Here is a 20,402-nt window from a genome sequence, read left to right as displayed (position 1 = left end):
CGGTCCCATTCCTGAACCCTGCATGCCTTGCACGTGTCCCAGAGTGCGCCACATTTGGAAGTCCTAGGCAGCAGGGGAGCGCAAGGGGGGAGGACGGAGCAGCGGTCCGGAACCCCTGATGGGCCCTGCCGCACACCCCCGCACGGACACCAGGTTCCCTAAGGGCTGGTGGACGGCGCTTCCAGCCCCGAAGAACGGCGCCGCAGGACTCACCCTGCTTTTCCGGACACCGGACGGGGCTGGGTAAATACAGCTTCTGTACTTCAAACTTCTTACTTCAACCGCCGTATTCCAGAACAAGGTCTCCCATCAAGGACAGGAAACCAACTGACAAAGGGGAGAGGTACCGCCCTTTTATTTCAGAATGGTTTCCTGTCCTCGCTGGGCGGATCCCTCTCTCACGTGGTGCTGTCATGGGTGAGGGGAAAAGTTAATTGATTGTATAATACTTATGCTAATTTTAACAGGAGGAGGGGATAACTATGAATACTCCCCAAGATATTATCGGATCCTCAGCTGCTGTCACTCAAGAAGCTAATGATTTTATAATCTTTACTTTCTTGGATTTAAAAAAAAATAAACATCCGAGCTGACCACTACAGGTATGTAGAGACTCAGCCCGATAGTGCCAGTAAAGCACTGTCTTTAGTTTATATAGGAAAATCCTGGTGATTGGTTCCCTTTAAAACCACACTGGACTTATGGTTACCCACCACTAAAAAAAGGAAATACCTGTTTTCCTGCTCGGTTTCCACCAAAGCTTTCTTCTTTTTCCTTTTTTTCTTGTCAGTTCCGGTATCCAGCAGAAGATGTTGTTGGTCATCCTCGGTGAAATGATGAGATTTTAGTTTCTTTTTTATCTTCTCTTTGATTTCATTTGTTTCCTCCTGTGAAACATAGAGTTTATAAGCCTCAAAAAGCTGCTCCTCGTTTTCAAAATCAGTAGGGCTACGCTCGTCTCCTGAAGTAGCCTCCACTGTCATCCCAGAACATCTGACTTGCTGTCCCCCAACATCTAAGTTTTCTATTTGAAGTTCACTTGGGTTGTCGGGTTTCTTTTTTTTCTTCTTCTCAGATTTTGGATGCTTTTGCTCTTTAGTGCTGCCATTGCCTCCTTCGCTTTCCAGCAGCAATTCCCGTGCTTTTTTCTTTGCAATCCTAGGACTATTCTCTTCTATGCTGTATGTACTGTTCTCTCGTGATTCTTCAACACTATCTTTGGCTGGGTGAAGTTGATTCCTGAAGGTTTCAAGCTTTAGGATAGAAAAGGAAATATTTTATCAGAAAGAAAGCAATATAATCTAATTTCAACAACAGTGGTTGATCTTTACTTGCTGATCATGCTTACTCTTTATGAGAAATATTAAATCCACTAGGTACATGGTAGAGTAAAGAGCTAGGAAAAGATATAAGGCAAAACATCTTCTCTAATGTTTGTAAAAATCACCATTAGCCATTACAAATAATTAAAAAAACACAACTGGTGTCTTAAAGCTAAAAATATTTAGACTTTATTACACACAGACAAAGCAAGGCTACAAAGCTTAAATATTTAAAGGGGCTATTTGGCTTAATTTACTTATTATTTGTTATTTCACTAGTGGGCTACATTGGGGGAGTTAAGGTGATAGCAACATACTGCGCAGCTGCAAGAAACTCATTATCTGGCTAAAACATATTGCGCAGCTGTGATGGAGGAGGATTGTGTATAAAAAAGGGGGACCCTGTTCAGCGAGTTAGGGACGCTCCAGAAGGTATAGTGGGCGCACTACTTCTGTGATGATAAGACCAAAGTATTCTCCTTCTCGCTGACACTGAGGTCCCTACAGTGGGGAAGTGATGCTACAATACTTTGGTAATGTATTGATGCTTTATTTCTCTATATACTATGATTTATATTGACTGTATGATTTACATGAATTGAATCAATAGAACAGAGTAATATTGTTTCTGCCATTCCATAATTGAACATTACCCTGATGCAATCTTAATAAATTGTTACATTACTGTTTTACCATAAAACTGCATTCAGTGTGCCTAATTTGTATATTAGTGAGCGCTATGTAAGTAAGGGCGTATGCGTCCTGTCCCTTTGACGTGGTAAGACAGGGGGGCAGACAGAGAACAGTGCAGGGGGAGAAAGAGTACACGGGTGAGAGACAGAGCGGGGGGGGGGCTGCAGAGAAGAGAGTGCAGGGGGAGAGAAGACAGTGCATGGGTGAGAGAGAGAGTGGGGGAGTGGGTGCTGGGGGGCATAGGAAACAGAGTGCATGAGGGGGGATTATATATATTATAAAACTCTAAGTGTGTTTGGGTGGTTGTTTGTGTGTGAGTATATGTGTATGTGTGTATATATATCCTATAGACTCACATTAGGGGCTATATAGTCTTCATTACATAGTATTCATTTATCTGTCAGGTGCTGGGGTGGAAAACTGACAGGGAATGTGTGTGCAGAGGGCGGGTCAGGACAGTGAGGCCGGGCAGTGCAAGCTCTGACTGTGAGGTTTGGTACAGGAAAATGTCATGTTTGGTTGAGCTGCATGTAAATAAAGAGGCTGCAGAGAACAAAGGGATAATTCAAGAGGAACAAAAGTTAGAAAACAAAAAAAAAATAATGTAGAGGTGTATTATATGACAATACACCACAGATTAGCTTAAAAATTTTTTTGGAGTTTATGTCGGATAACTCCTTTAAGATAAACCAGATAAAAGGTAACAATACAAGCACACAGTATGAAGCAAAGACAATAGGTATCCAATTTAAAGCACCACTTCAGCGTTTTTACTTTTTTAGCACTGCAGTGGCGCTTTAAATGGAAGCCCCCTGCCCCCAGAAATATATTCACCGTCCGACATTTTCATCCTTCAGTGCAGGTCTGGTCCCGAGGTGCCATCTTGTAACTGTAATTTCTGACTGGCCGGAAGTTAGAAGTTATGTCATAAGTTCTTCATGCAAGTCTAGGAGAGCCAGAACGAGGCTCTCCTAGACTTGTATTGAGTTGTGACGTCCGGCATGCTCCATGAAACACTATTCTACAAACTGCACAATGATTACTTTACATTGTATGTAAGTGTCATGTTTTCAGTGCTGTCCCATGAAAAGATATAAAATATTTATAAAAATGTGAATGGTGTACTCACTTTTGTGATATACTGTAAATACATTACATATACTATACATACTATAACATGTTCCTCTTTAGGTATTTTCTTCTTTTTTGTCTTTTTCTTTGCTTCTGAAAGAGCGGCATAACTCTCGAAGACCTCATTAAAGCGACTCTTTGTCCTCGCTTTTGCCTCACTTTCTACTGCAAATAATGAAATATTAAGATATGTTAAATACAAATGTACAGAAATATATATATACTAGTGATAAGTCAGCACTCCCATGCTCGGGTGCTCAGTACTTCTAATGAGCAGTTGGATGCTTGGATAGACGCGACTTGAGTGCACTAGTATAATGGAAGGCAATCGGGAACTCAAGCATTTTTCTGGAAAAATTAACAGAAAAACGCTTATGTTGTTTAGGTGCTTGAGTCGTGTCCATCTGAGCACCAAATCCTCGTAACAAGTACCGAGCACCCGAGCATGGTAGTGCTGACTTATCACTACTATAGACGTATGCCCTAAAAGCTGCATTAGTGTATATGATCTGTCAATATGCAATTGTATTACATAATGTCACTAATACGAGTTTCCACAGCAATTATCATAAGAAATATTAATAAATATCTTGTACCTGGTTATCAATATTGCCTCTTATGCTTTCAATCATTTTCATAAGACTAGAAGCGACTACTGGCCAGGCTATCACATAATATGGCTCTCGGATATGGCCAAGTACATCATCCAAATATCATCCATATTGGTGTCACTTTGCTGAGGAGAGCTGATCATATAAGAACTGTAACTCTCTATTATAAATTAGGGGAGATATGAAACCTGTCAATTGTTTCCCTATTTCTAGTTTTATGTTTCTTAATATCTCTGGCCAAAAACCCTTTAAAGAAAATAAATGATATCAAACTACACCCATGAGCACATGATTGTACTGCACCATAGCCTAGAGCAAGGGGGGGTGGGGGGGTGTGTGAACATCTTTATCCATGGGTCAAATGGAACCAACGCAACGAGCTGTAATATTATCACATTGTTACCTTCCTTAATATTTAAATTGTGTGCCATAAATATCTAATGATGCAAATTCTATGTATATGGCTGCCACCTATCATGAAGGTTGATATATCCTTCTCATGGGTTTATAGTCCAGGACAGAAGAGGCCATGCATGCAGCTATCTATATTGTAGGATATGTGAGACGCTGAAAAAGTCCAGTGTTTCCCTTCTCCCATAAACTTCAATGACTACAACAGCACTCAAGAATGGTCAGATTTCTCAGCTCATCTTCTCCTTTCTGTTCTACAGGAGTCAGGACCCCATTTTCCCAAAACATAGCTGGCCCTAACATGATACAGCAGACCATTCATAACTACCTGTTCTTATGGTGCTACACCACAGTGCCAGGCACTATGCATACGGCTGAGGTCTGCACAGAAGGTTGTAGCAGGTCACATTTGGTTCCTGCGCCTAAGGTTGTGTTCCCCTGCCCTAGAGAGATGGTGGGCACCTTCTAATGTACATATTCCACAGGCTGTGAACGTTAGTTATACTTCTGTAAAATTCAGGGTGACCATGTATGCGAGTTGGGAAAACGGCAGATTATACCGAATCGTGGACTAAATAGTCAAGTGATGGTCACCAGTGGCCATCAGTGATATAAGTAATAACCAGCCTCCAAAACATAAAAAGTAAATGAACAATGATCACTATATCACCTGTAGGCATCTTCAGTCCAAGAACTAATGCAGATTGTAGAAAATCATGCCGGCTTCATAACGGTCCAGATTTCTACCTGTATTAATGACATAAAATACATGAATGACATAAAGGAAAGACTGTAATAGTTGCTCACAGTCAGTTTAGTAGGCAGATAGCCCCAGACCTTCCAGGCAGCGAGGATAGTGGGTGAGGACAAGTGTGGCTACATACGCACGCTGCGTTTTTAGCCGCGGTTTAGTCACGTTTTTTGGCCAGTTTTGTTGTCAGAGAGTTCTGACTTTTGACTTCTCAGCAAAGTCTATGAGAAGTCAGATTTGCTGTGCAGTTTGTCAAAAACTTTTGACAAAAAAGAAGCAGCATGTCCATTCTTTATGCGTTTTTGTTACACTTTTATCACCCATTGAAATCAATGAGGGGATGAAGAACACATGGAAAACCACATGCTAACAAATTGATGTGTTTTGCTTGGATTTTACTTGCGTTTTTGGCACAAAAACCACAGGTGATTTGACAGAAAGTGATGTAACAGGAACTGAAACCCCCCATTGTTGCAGGATAAATAAATAGTGCAGGAGTAGGAAGGATGTTTATATTAGAACATACATATATATTTTTCCATATTTTTTTTTTTTTTATAAAATGGCTCCACAGTATTTTAATATCCAGCCAAGGTAAAGCCAATGGATGTGAACTTGTATTATCGGGGTGGGGAGGCCCATGTTGCTAAGGCCCCCGCCAGCCTAAAAATACAAGCCCACAGCCGCCCCGGATTTGTCACATCCATTAAATATGAAAAGTCCGCCACTTTACCAGGCTCTTCCCGATTGCCCTGTGGCAGTGGCAATCCGGGTAATAATTTGGGGTCGATGCCAGTGAGTTGGCTTCAAGCCCGTAGTAGTATCAAATAATAATCTGCAGCAAATTAACATACATCTCCCATGAATTTCCAAATATATCAAAAATTATTATATACCATTATTATCAATAGAACAAGGGAGGGTCCGGCACAAGTCTCTATAAAATCCGTCTTTATTTAGAAATTCTTAAAAAAAGGGGTTTTATTGCATAAAAACAGGAAAGCGCAATAATAGGAGGAAAATCCTTCACCCACAAACGCATTTCAGATTCTCAAATCCTCATTCATTGTATATCCTAATCCAAGACACCTCAGCGTTTTATGTCATATCCTTTATATCACATGTCAAAAATCCACCAATCACAGGCTGCAAACTACAAATCCGAGAGTATTCATCAATGACAAATATATACATCTACATATGAATAAACATTATATATCTTTCCCAATTACTTAAAAAAAAAAAATGTACACTTTTTTTACATTTATTTTTCATTTCAATTATAATGTAATATAATGTCATACCTCTTATTCAAACCTTGAGGTATCCTACTTTGTAGCCGATAGATCCACCAGGATTCTTGGTTCAATAAAATTTTACCCAAATCTCCACCATATACTGGTAATTTAACTTTCTCAATACCTTGAATTCTACACATGCTAGTATCTCCTCCATGTACGGCAGAAAAATGTCTGGTAGCTGCAGAACACTTCACTGTCAATTTTTTAGCCGCGTCCAATAAATGCCTACATATTCTGACCTTTAATGGCCCTGACGTGCAGCCCAAATATTGTAGGCTGCACGTCCCACAAGTCATCAAATAAATCACACCCTGTGTATTACAGTTCATGTAATTTTTTATTTTAAATCTCTCTCCCGTCATAGTGTAGAGAAAAAAAAATCCGCTTTTACCGCATGGTCACAGCAATTACATTTACTGTATCCACATTTGTAAAAAACAACAGTCTGAATGAAGCCAGTTATCTTTATTACTCTTATCTCCATACAAAAAGAGACTAGGAGACAATATTGTCTGTAACGTGGGTGACCTAGTGGCTACAAATCTCACTGGATCAGACAGGATTTTTTTTAAGATTTCCATCCTGATAAAGAATGGGCAAATATTTAGAAATGATTCCTTTAATTTTATTAAACTGTGGCTAAATTGTGTAACAAATGTAACCTCTCTTTTACTAAGGGCTGGTTCACACTAAGCGACAGCGACAACGAGGTCGCTGTTACGTCACCATTTTCTGTGACGTAACAGCGACCTTGTAAGTCGCTGTTATGATCGCTGCTTAGCTGTCAAACACAGCACTCGAAGCAGCGATCATAACCGCGAGAGCAGGGAGCCGCGCACACTGCTTAGCGCTGGCTCCTTGCTCTCCTAGCTACAGTACACATCGGGTTAATTAACCCGATGTGTACTGCAGCTACATGTGCAGAGAGCAGGGAGCTGCGCACACTGCTTTGCGCTGGCTCCTTGCTCTCCTAGCTACAGTACACATCAGGTTAATTAACCCGATGTGTACTGCAGCTACATGTGCAGAGAGCAGGGAGCTGCGCACACTGCTTTGCGCTGGCTCCTTGCTCTCCTAGCTACAGTACACATCAGGTTAATTAACCCGATATGTACTGCAGCTACATGTGCAGAGAGCAGGGAGCCGCGCACACTGCTTAGCGCTGGCTCCTTGCTCTCCTAGCTACAGTACACATCGGGTTAATTAACCCGATGTGTACTGCAGCTACATGTGCAGAGAGCAGGGAGCTGCGCACACTGCTTTGCGCTGGCTCCTTGCTCTCCTAGCTACAGTACACATCAGGTTAATTAACCCGATATGTACTGCAGCTACATGTGCAGAGAGCAGGGAGCCGCGCACACTGCTTAGCGCTGGCTCCTTGCTCTCCTAGCTACAGTACACATCGGGTTAATTAACCCGATGTCTACTGCAGCTACATGTGCAGAGAGCCAGAGCCGGCAGCACAGGCAGCGTGAGAGCTGCGGAGGCTGGTAACTAAGGTAAATATCGGGTAACCACCTTGGTTACCCGATGTTTACCCTGGTTACAGCTTACCACAGCTGCCAGATGCCTGCTCCTGCTCCCTGCTCGCTTCATTTCATCGCTCTCTCGCTGTCACACACAGCGATCTGTGTGTCACAGCGGGAGAGCGCCTTTAAAGAAAACGAACCAGGGCTGTGTGTAACGAGCAGCGATCTCGCAGCAGGGGCCAGATCGCTGCTCAGTGTCACACACAGCGAGATCGCTAATGAGGTCACTGTTGCGTCACCAAAACCGTACCGTAGCAGCGATTTCGGTATCGATCTCGCTATGTGTGAAGCACCCCTTAAGCCCACTTTACACGTTGCAATTAGTTGTACAATCGCATTTGCGATGTGACACGCCCAGGTTGCATACGGGATCTATGAGATTTCACGTTGGTCGTTCATTTGCTGTCACACGAGCGTTAGTAGTCTATGTTAAATTGGTCAATTTTGTGTGCGATCCTTTAGATCATGTGTTCTGTGACGTATGCATTGAGCACCTTTTTTTTTTTTTTATTTATTGACTTGCCAAGCGTGTGTAATGTGGGATGCGTTTTTACTATGTCATCTGCCATTCAGCTCTGCTACATGGCCGCTAACAGCAGACACAGACAGCCATGTAGCAGAGCTGAATGGCAGATGACAGCAGACACAGACAGAGCCGCACTGTCAGAATGAAGACAGCCGTGCGATCAGCTGAGCTGTCACTGAGGTTACCCGCTGTCACTGGATCCAGCGGTGGCCGCGGGTAACCTCAGTGACAGCAGCTGATCGCACGGCTGTCTTCATTTGCTGCATGGAGGTGACCGGAGCGGCTGTGTGTGCTGCAGCTCCGGTCACCTCCATGCAGCTGCGGTGGAAGCGACGCTGGATCATCCTGGATTACGCCGGACAAGGAGGGCTTTTTGGGGCTGATTAAAGTGGTGAACCAGGGTATATGTGTGTGTTTTTATTTCTAATAAAGGATTTTTTTCTGGTGTGTGTGTTTATTTGCTGTAACTTACAGATTAATCATGGAGGGTGTCTCATAGACGCCTGACATGATTAATCTAGGACTTATTAGCAGCTATGGGCTGCCAATAACTCCTTATTACCCCGATTTGCCAACGCACCAGGGCAAATCGGGAAGATCCGGGTACAGCCCCAGAACTGTCGCATATAATGTATGCGGCAATTCTGGGCGGCTGTTGGCTGATATTGTTAGGGTGGGGGGCTCCCCATAACGTGGAGCTCCCCATCCTGAGAATACCAGCCTTCAGCCGTATGGCTTTATCTGGCTGGTTTTAAAAATGGGGGGAACCGCACGCCGTTTTTTTTAATTATTTAATTATTTATTTCACTACACAGTATAGACACGCCCACCGGCTGCTGTGATTGGGTGCAGTGTGACACCTGTCACTCAGAGTGGGGGCGTGTCTCACTGTAACCAATCATAGGCGCTGGTGGGCGGGGAAAGCGGGGAATACGAAATTGTTTAATGGGCGGCCGGCTTTTTCAAAACAGTAAAAGCCGCCGGAGCAGTGTGAGCGCCGTGCAGCGCCAGGGATCGGGGATCGGTGAGTATATGAGAGAGGGGGATAGACTGACATGGACTGAGAGTGAGGGACAGAGATAGTGACCGACTGACAGAGATTAGTGCATGACAGACATTGTGAGGCGCTTCAGAACGCAGCTTTTCAGCTGCGCTCTGAAGCAGACCTTTTTTAAGCTGCGGTGCAGAGCGCACACCTGCGCACATAGCATCAGACACCGAAATCGTATGAGGGATGTCACACGTTACAATTGACTAGGTTCGTGCAACAAAACGCTCAATTCTAGAGAATGATACGATGTGTTTGCGATCAACGGTTTTGCGTTCAATCCTGATCGCACGTAGATGTCACACGCAGACACCTCACAAACGATGCCGGATGTGCGTCACTTACAACTTGACCCCAACGACGGATTGTGAGATATATTGAAGCGTGTGTAGCGGGCTTAAGTCTCATTTCTTCCCATTTTTTTTACATCCTTGCGTAACATCCCTATTTCTCAGTTTGATATTATGTCTAGCCCGTTTAATCATTTAGGTTGGATATCTCCTAGCTCTCAATCTCTCTGACACTATATCTAATTCAGCTGAAAAGCCCGCTTTACCCACTGCAATGTATCTTAAAATGTGTCGGCGGGGTCACGTCGTAAGTGACGAACATCCGGCATCGTAAGGTACATTGTAGTGTGTGACAGGTACGTGCGATTGAACGAAAATCCGTTCATCGCATGCACGTCGTCCATTCCTCATGAATTGAACGTGAGGTTGTTCAATGTTCCCGAGGCAGCACACATCGCAGTGTGTGACACCTCGGGAACATTGAACAGATCTTACCTGCGTCCTGCGGCTCCCAGCCCACAATGCGGAAGGAAAGAGGTGGGCGGGATGTTTACGTCCTGCTAATCTCCGCCCCTCCGCTTCTATTGGCCAGCTGCCGCGTGACGTCAATGTAACAGCGAACGTCCCTCCCACTCCAGGAAGTGGACGTTCGACGTCCACAGCGAGGTCGTATGGATGGGTAAGTACGTGTGATGGGGGTTAATCGTTTGTGCGGCACGTTCAACAAATTGAACGTGCCGCACATACGATGGGGGCGTTGCAACATGTAAAGCAGGCTTTAATCTCACCAGTTCAGTAGTATTCCTTTTAATCATCATCATCTCTCCCACCAGAATACTTTTGACTGTGTGTTTTGCATGGCAGGAGGTAGCTAACAGTGTAGCATTTGTAGCCATAATTTTCCTGTAAGGAATAAAAGCAATAGTATTTTGTGTAGTTCTGCTCAAGCTGACATCCAGGTAGTTTACAGTATCCATATGAGCACTATGGGTAAACATGAGATTCATTTCATTATTATTCATATGCTACAAAAAAAATCTGAATTTGAGCTAATGAGCCTTCAAAAATAAATAGGAAATCATCAATAAACGTTCCATACCATTTGATGGATTTTGTGCTGAAAAATAAAAATTCCTCTTATTGAGACATAAAGATATAAGCAAGGGAGGAACAGCAACTCCCTCCCATCGCCGCTCCCCTAGTCTGTCAAAAAAATGTTTACTGAATGAAAAATAATTTTAAGGCTATGTGCGCACTGGAAAATGGAATTTTCTCAAGAAAATTTTGCAGGCATTGAAAGATTACCGCACCCGTGGTAAAAAAACGCGGCAAACCGTACCCGAAAACGGCATGCGGTTTTACCGCGGTATTGCCGCGTGCGGGTTGGTACATGTGCTTTATTGCATTCAATGCAATAAAGCACATTGAAAAAAAATAAATAAATCATTTCCTTCTGAGATAGATGGTAGATAGATAGATAAATAGACAGATAGAAGAAAAGATAGAGGGATAGATAGATAGATAGATAGATAGATAGAGGGATAGACACATAGAGGACAGAGCGCTGCCTTTCTCACGATCGGTAGTGAGTTCACATTACCGGCCGTGGGAAATGCCCTGTGGTTACCTCTGCTGTCTCGCTGCGAGGCTGCATTCAGTGCTGTGTCTGTGTCAGACGCGGCTGGATGCAAGCATCGCAGGACGTGGATTACGTCGGAGCTTTGTTTCGAGAGGGGTTAATAAAAAGGGTGAACGAGGCTTATTTGTGTTTTATTTAACATAAAGGATTTTTCGGTGTGTGTGTTTTTTTCACTTTACTTACGGGTTGATCATGTCAGCTGTCACATAGACGCTGCCATGATCAAGTCTGGACTTAGTGGCGGCGATCCGCCGCCATTGACTCCTTGTATTACCCTGACTGCCACTGCATCATGGCAGCAGGAAGAGCCGGGGACACTCCGGTACTGCCGCATAATGCATGCGACAGTCCCGGGGCAGCTGCGGCTGATATTCTCGGCTGCGGGAGGTGGGAGGGAGGCGGTGGACATTAACCCTTCCCCTCGCCCTCCCCAGCCTGAGAATACCGGGCCGCCGCTGTGTTTTTACCTCGGCTGGAAGGTAAAAATACAGCGGAGCACACATGTTTTGTTTTCTATATTTCCATTTGTTTTCTATGTGTGTTCTATATGTCTATGTCTGTGTCTGTGTTCTATGTCTGTGTGTGTTTGTGATCTGTGTGTTTACTCTGCTCCGCTTCCTCGTCCTGTCATAATGACATCACTCCCCTGCAAAACCGCAGGCAAGCGATGTACATTACCGCAGGTAAACCGCGAAATACTGCAAGGAATAACGCAGGAAAACGCAGTGAACCGCACAGAATTTGCTGCCTGCGTTATTCCCTGCGGGATTTCACGATTACATTGGAGTCAATGTAGTGAAATCCCGCAGCGACGTGCGGAAAAGAAGTGACATGCAATTGTTTTTGCTGCGGGAATCCCGCAGCAAAACATGCAGCTGTCAAATTCCGCCTAGTGCGCACAGCATTTTTTTTTCCCATAGGTTTTGCTGGTGAATCATTGCAGAGATGTTAAGAACATTTTCTGCAGCGAAACATGCAGCAAAAGCACAGGAAATCCGCGGCAAAAAACGGTAAGTGCGCACAGGGCCTAAGTTAGTAAAAAACTAACAGCTGAAATAAAAAATTCTTGTATTTGAACCACATAAGAACTGTATTTCTCCAGATGTCTCCTAAGAGCAGATATAACTGAATCGTGAGGCACAGAAGGATACAGTCCCACCACATCACAAATAAAGGCCCAGTCACACTAAACAACTTACCAGCGATTCCCAACAACGATACAACCTGATAGGGATCGCTGGTAAGTTGCTAGGAGGTCGCTGGTGAGATGTCACACTAAGCGACGCTCCAGTGATCCCACCAGCAACCTGACCTGGCAGGGATCGCTGGAGCGTCGCTACACGGGTTGCTGGTGAGCTGTCACACAGGCAGATCTCACCAGCAGCCAGTGACCAGCCCCCAGCCAGCAGCGGCGCGTGGAAGCGATGCTGCGCTTGGTAACTAAGGTAAATATCGGGTAACCAACCCGATATTTACCTTGGTTACCAGCGCACACCGCTTAGCGCTGGCTCCCTGCACACCTAGCCACAGTACACATCGGGTTAATTACCCGATGTGTACTCTGCTACGTGTGCAAGCAGCAGGAGCCGGCTTCTGCTGACGCTGGTAACTACGGTAAACATCGGGTAACCAAGAAGCCCTTACCTTGGTTACCCGATATTTACCTTCGTTACCAGCGTCCGCCGCTCTCACACTGCCAGTGCTGGCTCCCTGTTCCCTGCACTCCTAGCCACAGTACACATCGGGTTAATTACCCGATGTGTACTCCAGCTACATGTACAGAGAACAGGAGCCGGCACTGACAGCTGAGAGCGGCGGACCCTGGTAACGAAGGTAAATATCGGATAACCAAGGTAAGGGCTTCTTGGTTACCCGATGTTTACCGTGGTTACCAGCGTCCGCAGAAGCCGGCTCCTGCTGCCTGCACATTTAGTTGTTGCTCTCTCACTGTCACACACAGCGATGTGTGCTTCACAGCGGGAGAGCAACAACTAAAAGATGGTCCAGGACATTCAGCAACAACCAACGACCTCACAGCAGGGGCCAGGTTGTTGCTGGATGTCACACACAGCAACTTCGCTAGCAACATTGCTGCTACGTCACAAAAGTTGTTCCTTAGCAGCGATGTTGCTAGCGATGTTGCTTAGTGTGACTTGGCCTTAAGCCAAACATCTTTTGTAAATTCTCTACTATCCAATGAAGCAACAACATGTATGGTATCTTGCATAAATCCAGGTGTATTCATAGCCAGGGGCTGCAGATACATATTCACCCAAGAACTGAGTCTCTCTCCTAAACTCCCAATACCTGCCACTATTAGTCTTAATGGTGGGGTAAAACAATCCTTATGTAGGGAGTGGAAAATGGGAATAATAGGAAGTTCAACAAATAAATCATTAGATATTTTCTGACTAATAGCTCCCATCAATTCTTCCTGAAATTTTTTAGTGGGATCAAGGCTCAATTCACGGTATGTATCTGCATCCTCCAAAATTAGATTATTCCGTTTGCAATATAAACCAGCATCCATCAAAACAATTGCACTGCCCTTGTCAACCTTTCGGTCCACCAAATCATCCATATTCGTCAAGGTTGACAAGGCTCTCTTCTTTTTAGACAATTAGATTTTTTTTTAAATAATTTTCCACTTTAATTTGTTAATTAAGAATCCTTAATTCCTCTTCGATAGATTCCTGAAAAATTTGAAGAACCCCCGGTCTAGATTGAACTGGATAGAAATAAGGATTCTTAATTCTATGGTGTGAATTCAGATTAACATTAGGTGTAATCCCCTTTGCTTGCAATTGTGTGAGGTTCAAAAAAGAAACCTGTTCTCCATGTTAGGACCCTGTTCAGATTGATTTTCCACCGGATCTGCATCAATATAATGACAACGCAAAGTCAGAGATCTTGCAAATTTGTTGACATCCAATATTGTCCTATAAATATCAAATTAATTTGTGGGAGCAAATGATAACCCCTTAGGAAGTAATTGCAGGTAGACGCAGGACTTTGGAAAGCCGAAACATGTGTAGGGCGCCGGGTGCTGGACTGTGTGATCGCTTGCTGCTTCCTGCAACTAACTGCACTTTACTCCACGGTGAATATGCAAGTATTGTAGTGGACTCTTATTGCGGTCTCCATTGTGACATAGGCTGCATTCGATTTGGTGTTGGAATCTTCTTCTAATAGGATTCCTAGCGACCTCTAGTGGTATATTATATTATGTGCATAATGGCACTTTATAATCAAACACTTGTATGATTTAGATCTAGTGTGACCTCTAGTGGTGCATTATCTTAATACAGCACAGCAGAACTTTACTATGGTTCATATGAAATGTGATCTCAGGCCTTTTAAAATGTCCAATTGATGCATATGTATTTTGCCCCACCAATGAACTTGAAAAATATTTAATTGTTATGAGTAATTTAATAAAAATCCTTTTGATACAGAATAATATGGGTGTTTGATCGTGTTTCTTTTTATTTTCTGTCTGTTCTAGTATTAAGGAAGGTAAGAAACAGTGAACAGATATACATTATATATGATTATAGAATTCTATTCATCAACTCGGACTACTTGTGAGGGCAAAGCGCATGAAAAAGTGAGAAAGGAAAAGGAGAGAAAGGAAAAAAGGAAGGCGATCATGAAAGCCCAGACACAATATAGCATATAAATCAATTTTTATTTATCAAATATAATTAATTATTAGTGCAGGCAATGGTAGGGAACAACAAAGTATGCATGGTATACATTAAGCTCAAGACAGGACCAAGTCATAATATCATGCATTTCATTGAAAATCATATAAGTCTGCAAACACTCTCATAGTTTCAATTAATAATTAATTAATTAATTGAAACTATGAGAGTGCTTGCAGACTTATATGATTTTCTATGAAATGCATGATATTATGACTTGGTCCTGTCTTGAGCTTAATGTATACCATGCATACTTTGTTGTTCCCTACCATTGCCTGCACTAAAAATTAATTATATTTGATAAATAAAAATTGATTTATATGCTATATTGTGTCTGGGCTTTTATGATCGCCTTCCTTTTTTCCTTTCTCTCTGTTCTAGTATTAGTAATGTAGAGGCGTCCATAGATAAATCCCATTACTAAGACTTCAAAAAATGTCCCCTCCATAGTGTCAAATTCCCCTGCATATAGTACCATCTAAAAACCTACCCCCCGCCACTGACTGTCCCCTCCTCTGCATGTTCTCCGATAAACAACTTTCTTCAGCGTGTGGAAATCCGGCTGCGATACAATCAGACCGATCGCCTAGAAATCAGTGTCTTGCGGCAGGATTTCCAGCCTCTCCTCGTCTGTGTGCGCATGGTGGGGACAGTGGTTCATCAGAGAACATGTGCGGAGGGGGGGACAATTAGCGATGGCGCGAGGGAGGAAGATTTTGAGATGGCACCATATACAGAGGAACTTGCCACTATGGAGGGGACAAGAGGGGACATTGTTGAAGTCTTATTAATGGGAGGTCTCTATGGACGCCTCTACATTACTAATATTAGGGCTTGATGCCAACTCACTGGCAGCATCCCCAAATTATTACCACAGGGCAGTCGGGAAGAGCCTGTTAAAGTGACGGACTTGTCACATTTAATGGATGTGACAAGATCGGGGCGACTGTGGGCTCGTATTTTTAGGCTGGCGGGGGCCCTAACAATATGGGCCTCCCCACCCTGACAATACAAGGCCACATCCGTTGGCTTTACCTTGGCTGGATATTAAACTACTGCGAAGATCCAGGTTTTCTTTTTTCTTTAAAAAAAAAAAAAAGGGAGGTAGAAGAAAGAAATGACATTTTTTTTCCCCCCCAACAACAAGCTTTATGGGTTTATAAGCATTTCTTTTTTACATTTCCAGTCTCCCTGTGACAAGGTGCCGATTTGGTTGCAGTTATAACTGCAGCGTGCGCATGTAACCTTAAGGGGACATTGTGGCACAGCAGTACTCTGACACCATGTATAGGTCTTTGGCACTACTATGGGGTTCCCTCTAGTTGGCAATGATTAAAGGGAGACTCCAGCCACCACTGTATATTGAGGCACTCTGTGGCTGCCAATGGTCAAGAAAGCTTCCTGCCTGGCAATGTTCAAAAATGTTTCTAAAACTCTTGTATCCTTTTTATTACTGACATCACTTTGTAAAATCCTGAGAAATCCTAAGTCATATGCAAAGGATTGTCAAAAATCCACTTTTGACTTTTAGGATCGCCACTTCCAATAGGTGGCTCTGCGCTAGAGTTTGTCTCCTTTCCTGGAGAGACAATTTGAATATTTCCCAGAGAGGCATTGCAGCCCCCTTACTGGCAGCCAGACTGGCTTGCAAAGTCTCTTTAAGAAGAATAGTGTTCCCCTGTGGTCCCCACATAGTTTCTCATGAGCCAGATCAGACACCCCATACGTTGCACTGTCGAGGGGCAAGCACCCCGAAACACCGTGTCTGCAAATTGAGATTCTGATCTGGTATAAATCCTAAGTCATATGCAAAGGACTGTTAAAAATCCACTTCTGACTTTTAGAATCGCAACTTCCATAAGGTGGCGCTGCGCTAGAGTTTGTCTCCTTTCCTGGAGAGACAATGAGAAATTTTGATTAAATTCCTTTGGACAAGGAGAGGTTGTGCAGAGCAGTACACATAATCACTAAAGCTGGTGCATCAATTCACAGGACCAGGTAATCTGTGGTACCAGAATGGGGGCACCGCACACTGCCTCTTACCGGACGTCATCCCTAGCTTCATTTTTTATTAGCCTGCCTGGCAAAATGTCATTAAAGAGTGTTGTAAAAGTGACATTGGACCAGCTTGGCTAATGAAAAGAAGAGCTGCAGATGCCGGGTCCTGTGACTCCATTTGTACCATCTCTAGTGGCTGCCATTGTACAGCACCACTGTAGCCCAGTATATGTCAGCGCTAGAGCGCTAAGCGGTGGGTCACTACTCACATGCTTGTATACAGCAGTGCCTACCGGAGAAGCTTTAGGATTAGACTATGTTCACACTGTGTTTATGATTCTGCAGGATCCAGGAGGAGAAGCTATAAACAGAGGAGCATCCCCATCCTGCAGGATCCAGGAGGAAAAGCTATAAACAGAGGAGCATCCCCATCCTGCAGGATCCAGGAGGATAAACTATAAACAGAGGAGCATCCCCATCCTGCAGGATCCAGGAGGATAAACTATAAACAGAGGAGCATCCCCATCCTGCAGGATCCAGGAGGATAAACTATAAACAGAGGAGCATTCCCATCCTGCAGGATCCAGGAGGATAAACTATAAACAGAGGAGCATTCCCATCCTGCAGGATCCAGGAGGATAAACTATAAACAGAGGAGCATTCCCATCCTGCAGGATCCAGGAGGATAAACTATAAGCAGAGGAGCATTCCGATCCTGCAGGATCCAGGAGGCTAAACTATAAACAGAGGAGTATTCCCATCCTGCAGTATCTAAGAGGATAAACTATAAACAGAGGAGCATTCCCATCCTGCAGGATCCAGGAGGATAAACTATAAACAGAGGAGCATTCCCATCCTGCAGGATCCAGGAGGATAAACTATAAGCAGAGGAGCATTCCGATCCTGCAGGATTCAGGGGGATAAACTATAAACAAAGGAGTATTCCCATCCTGCAGTATCTAAGAGGATAAACTATAAACAGAGGAGCATTCCCATCCTGCAGGATCCAGGAGGATAAACTATAAACAGAGGAGCATTCCCATCCTGCAGTATCTAAGAGGATAAACTATAAACAGAGGAGCATTCCCATCCTGCAGGATCCAGGAGGATAAACTATAAGCAGAGGAACATTCCGATCCTGCAGGATTCAGGGGGATAAACTATAAACAGAGGAGTATCCCCATCCTGCAGGATCCAGGAGGCTAAACTATAAACAGAGGAGTATTCCCATCCTGCAGTATCTAAGAGGATAAACTATAAACAGAGGAGCATTCCCATCCTGCAGGATCCAGGAGGATAAACTATAAACAGAGGAGCATTCCCATCCTGCAGGATCCAGGAGGATAAACTATAAGCAGAGGAGCATTCCCATCCTGCAGGATCCAGGAGGATAAACTATAAACAGAGGAGTATTCCCATCCTGCAGTATCTAAGAGGATAAACTATAAACAGAGGAGCATTCCCATCCTGCAGGATCCAGGAGGATAAACTATAAACAGAGAAGCATTCCCATCCTGCAGGATCCAGGAGGATAAACTATAAGCAGAGGAGCATTCCGATCCTGCAGGATTCAGGGGGATAAACTATAAACAGAGGAGTATCCCCATCCTGCAGGATCCAGGAGGATAAACTATAAACAGAGGAGCATTCCCATCCTGCAGGATCCAGGAAGATAAACTATAAACAGAGGAGCATTCCCATCCTGCAGGATCCAGGAGGATAAACTATAAACAGAGGAGCATTCCCATCCTGCAGGATCCAGGAGGATAAACTATAAACAGAGGAGCATTCCCATCCTGCAGGATCCAGGAGGATAAACTATAAACAGAGGAGCATTCCCATCCTGCAGGATCCAGGAGGATAAACTATAAACAGAGGAGCATTCCCATCCTGCAGGATCCAGGAGGATAAACTATAAACAGAGGAGCATTCCCACCCTGCAGGATCCAGGAGGATAAACTATAAACAGAGGAGCATTCCCATCCTGCAGGATCCAGGAGGATAAACTATAAACAGAGGAGCATTCCCATCCTGCAGGATCCAGGAGGATAAACTATAAACAGAGGAGCATTCCCATCCTGCAGGATCCAGGAGGATAAACTATAAACAGAGGAGCATTCCCATCCTGCAGGATCCAGGAGGATAAACTATAAGCAGAGGAGCATTCCGATCCTGCAGGATTCAGGGGGATAAACTATAAACAGAGGAGTATTCCCATCCTGCAGTATCTAAGAGGATAAACTATAAACAGAGGAGCATTCCCATCCTGCAGGATCCAGGAGGATAAACTATAAACAGAGGAGCATTCCCATCCTGCAGGATTCAGGGGGATAAACTATAAACAGAGGAGTATCCCCATCCTGCAGGATCCAGGAGGATAAACTATAAACAGAGGAGCATTCCCATCCTGCAGGATCCAGGAGGATAAACTATAAACAGAGGAGCATTCCCATCCTGCAGGATCCAGGAGGATAAACTATAAACAGAGGAGCATTCCCATCCTGCAGGATCCAGGAGGATAAACTATAAGCAGAGGAGCATTCCCATCCTGCAGGATCCAGGAGGATAAACTATAAACAGAGGAGTATTCCCATCCTGCAGTATCTAAGAGGATAAACTATAAACAGAGGAGCATTCCCATCCTGCAGGATCCAGGAGGATAAACTATAAACAGAGGAGCATTCCCATCCTGCAGGATCCAGGAGGATAAACTATAAGCAGAGGAGCATTCCGATCCTGCAGGATTCAGGGGGATAAACTATAAACAAAGGAGTATTCCCATCCTGCAGTATCTAAGAGGATAAACTATAAACAGAGGAGCATTCCCATCCTGCAGGATCCAGGAGGATAAACTATAAACAGAGGAGCATTCCCATCCTGCAGGATCCAGGAGGATAAACTATAAGCAGAGGAGCATTCCGATCCTGCAGGATTCAGGGGGATAAACTATAAACAGAGGAGTATCCCCATCCTGCAGGATCCAGGAGGCTAAACTATAAACAGAGGAGTATTCCCATCCTGCAGTATCTAAGAGGATAAACTATAAACAGAGGAGCATTCCCATCCTGCAGGATCCAGGAGGATAAACTATAAACAGAGGAGCATTCCCATCCTGCAGGATCCAGGAGGATAAACTATAAGCAGAGGAGCATTCCCATCCTGCAGGATCCAGGAGGATAAACTATAAACAGAGGAGTATTCCCATCCTGCAGTATCTAAGAGGATAAACTATAAACAGAGGAGCATTCCCATCCTGCAGGATCCAGGAGGATAAACTATAAACAGAGAAGCATTCCCATCCTGCAGGATCCAGGAGGATAAACTATAAGCAGAGGAGCATTCCGATCCTGCAGGATTCAGGGGGATAAACTATAAACAGAGGAGTATCCCCATCCTGCAGGATCCAGGAGGATAAACTATAAACAGAGGAGCATTCCCATCCTGCAGG

The 20,402-nt window shown here is 44.0% G+C and overlaps 1 protein-coding gene across 2 annotated transcripts in view; it reads right to left on the bottom strand.

The window, feature by feature from the left end:
* Nucleotides 1–20,402, bottom strand: part of AHI1 (Abelson helper integration site 1) — a 351,645-nt gene that overhangs the window by 317,620 nt on the left and 13,623 nt on the right. For both annotated transcript variants that reach the window (XM_075339856.1, XM_075339857.1), the window contains exons 2-4: nucleotides 4,839–4,915; nucleotides 3,187–3,311; nucleotides 733–1,253 (exon numbers count right to left, since the gene is read on the bottom strand). In XM_075339856.1, the coding sequence (XP_075195971.1) occupies nucleotides 733–1,253; nucleotides 3,187–3,311; nucleotides 4,839–4,848 (656 nt within the window). In that variant the 5' untranslated portion in view covers nucleotides 4,849–4,915. The remainder of the gene's footprint in view (nucleotides 1–732; nucleotides 1,254–3,186; nucleotides 3,312–4,838; nucleotides 4,916–20,402) is intronic.

The sequence above is a fragment of the Anomaloglossus baeobatrachus genome, chromosome 3 (genome assembly GCF_048569485.1).
Source record: "Anomaloglossus baeobatrachus isolate aAnoBae1 chromosome 3, aAnoBae1.hap1, whole genome shotgun sequence".
In the NCBI taxonomy this organism is placed as follows: Eukaryota; Metazoa; Chordata; class Amphibia; order Anura; family Aromobatidae; genus Anomaloglossus; species Anomaloglossus baeobatrachus.
The sequence above is the reverse complement of the archived record's forward strand: the minus strand, read 5'-3'. Positions and strand labels throughout refer to the sequence as shown.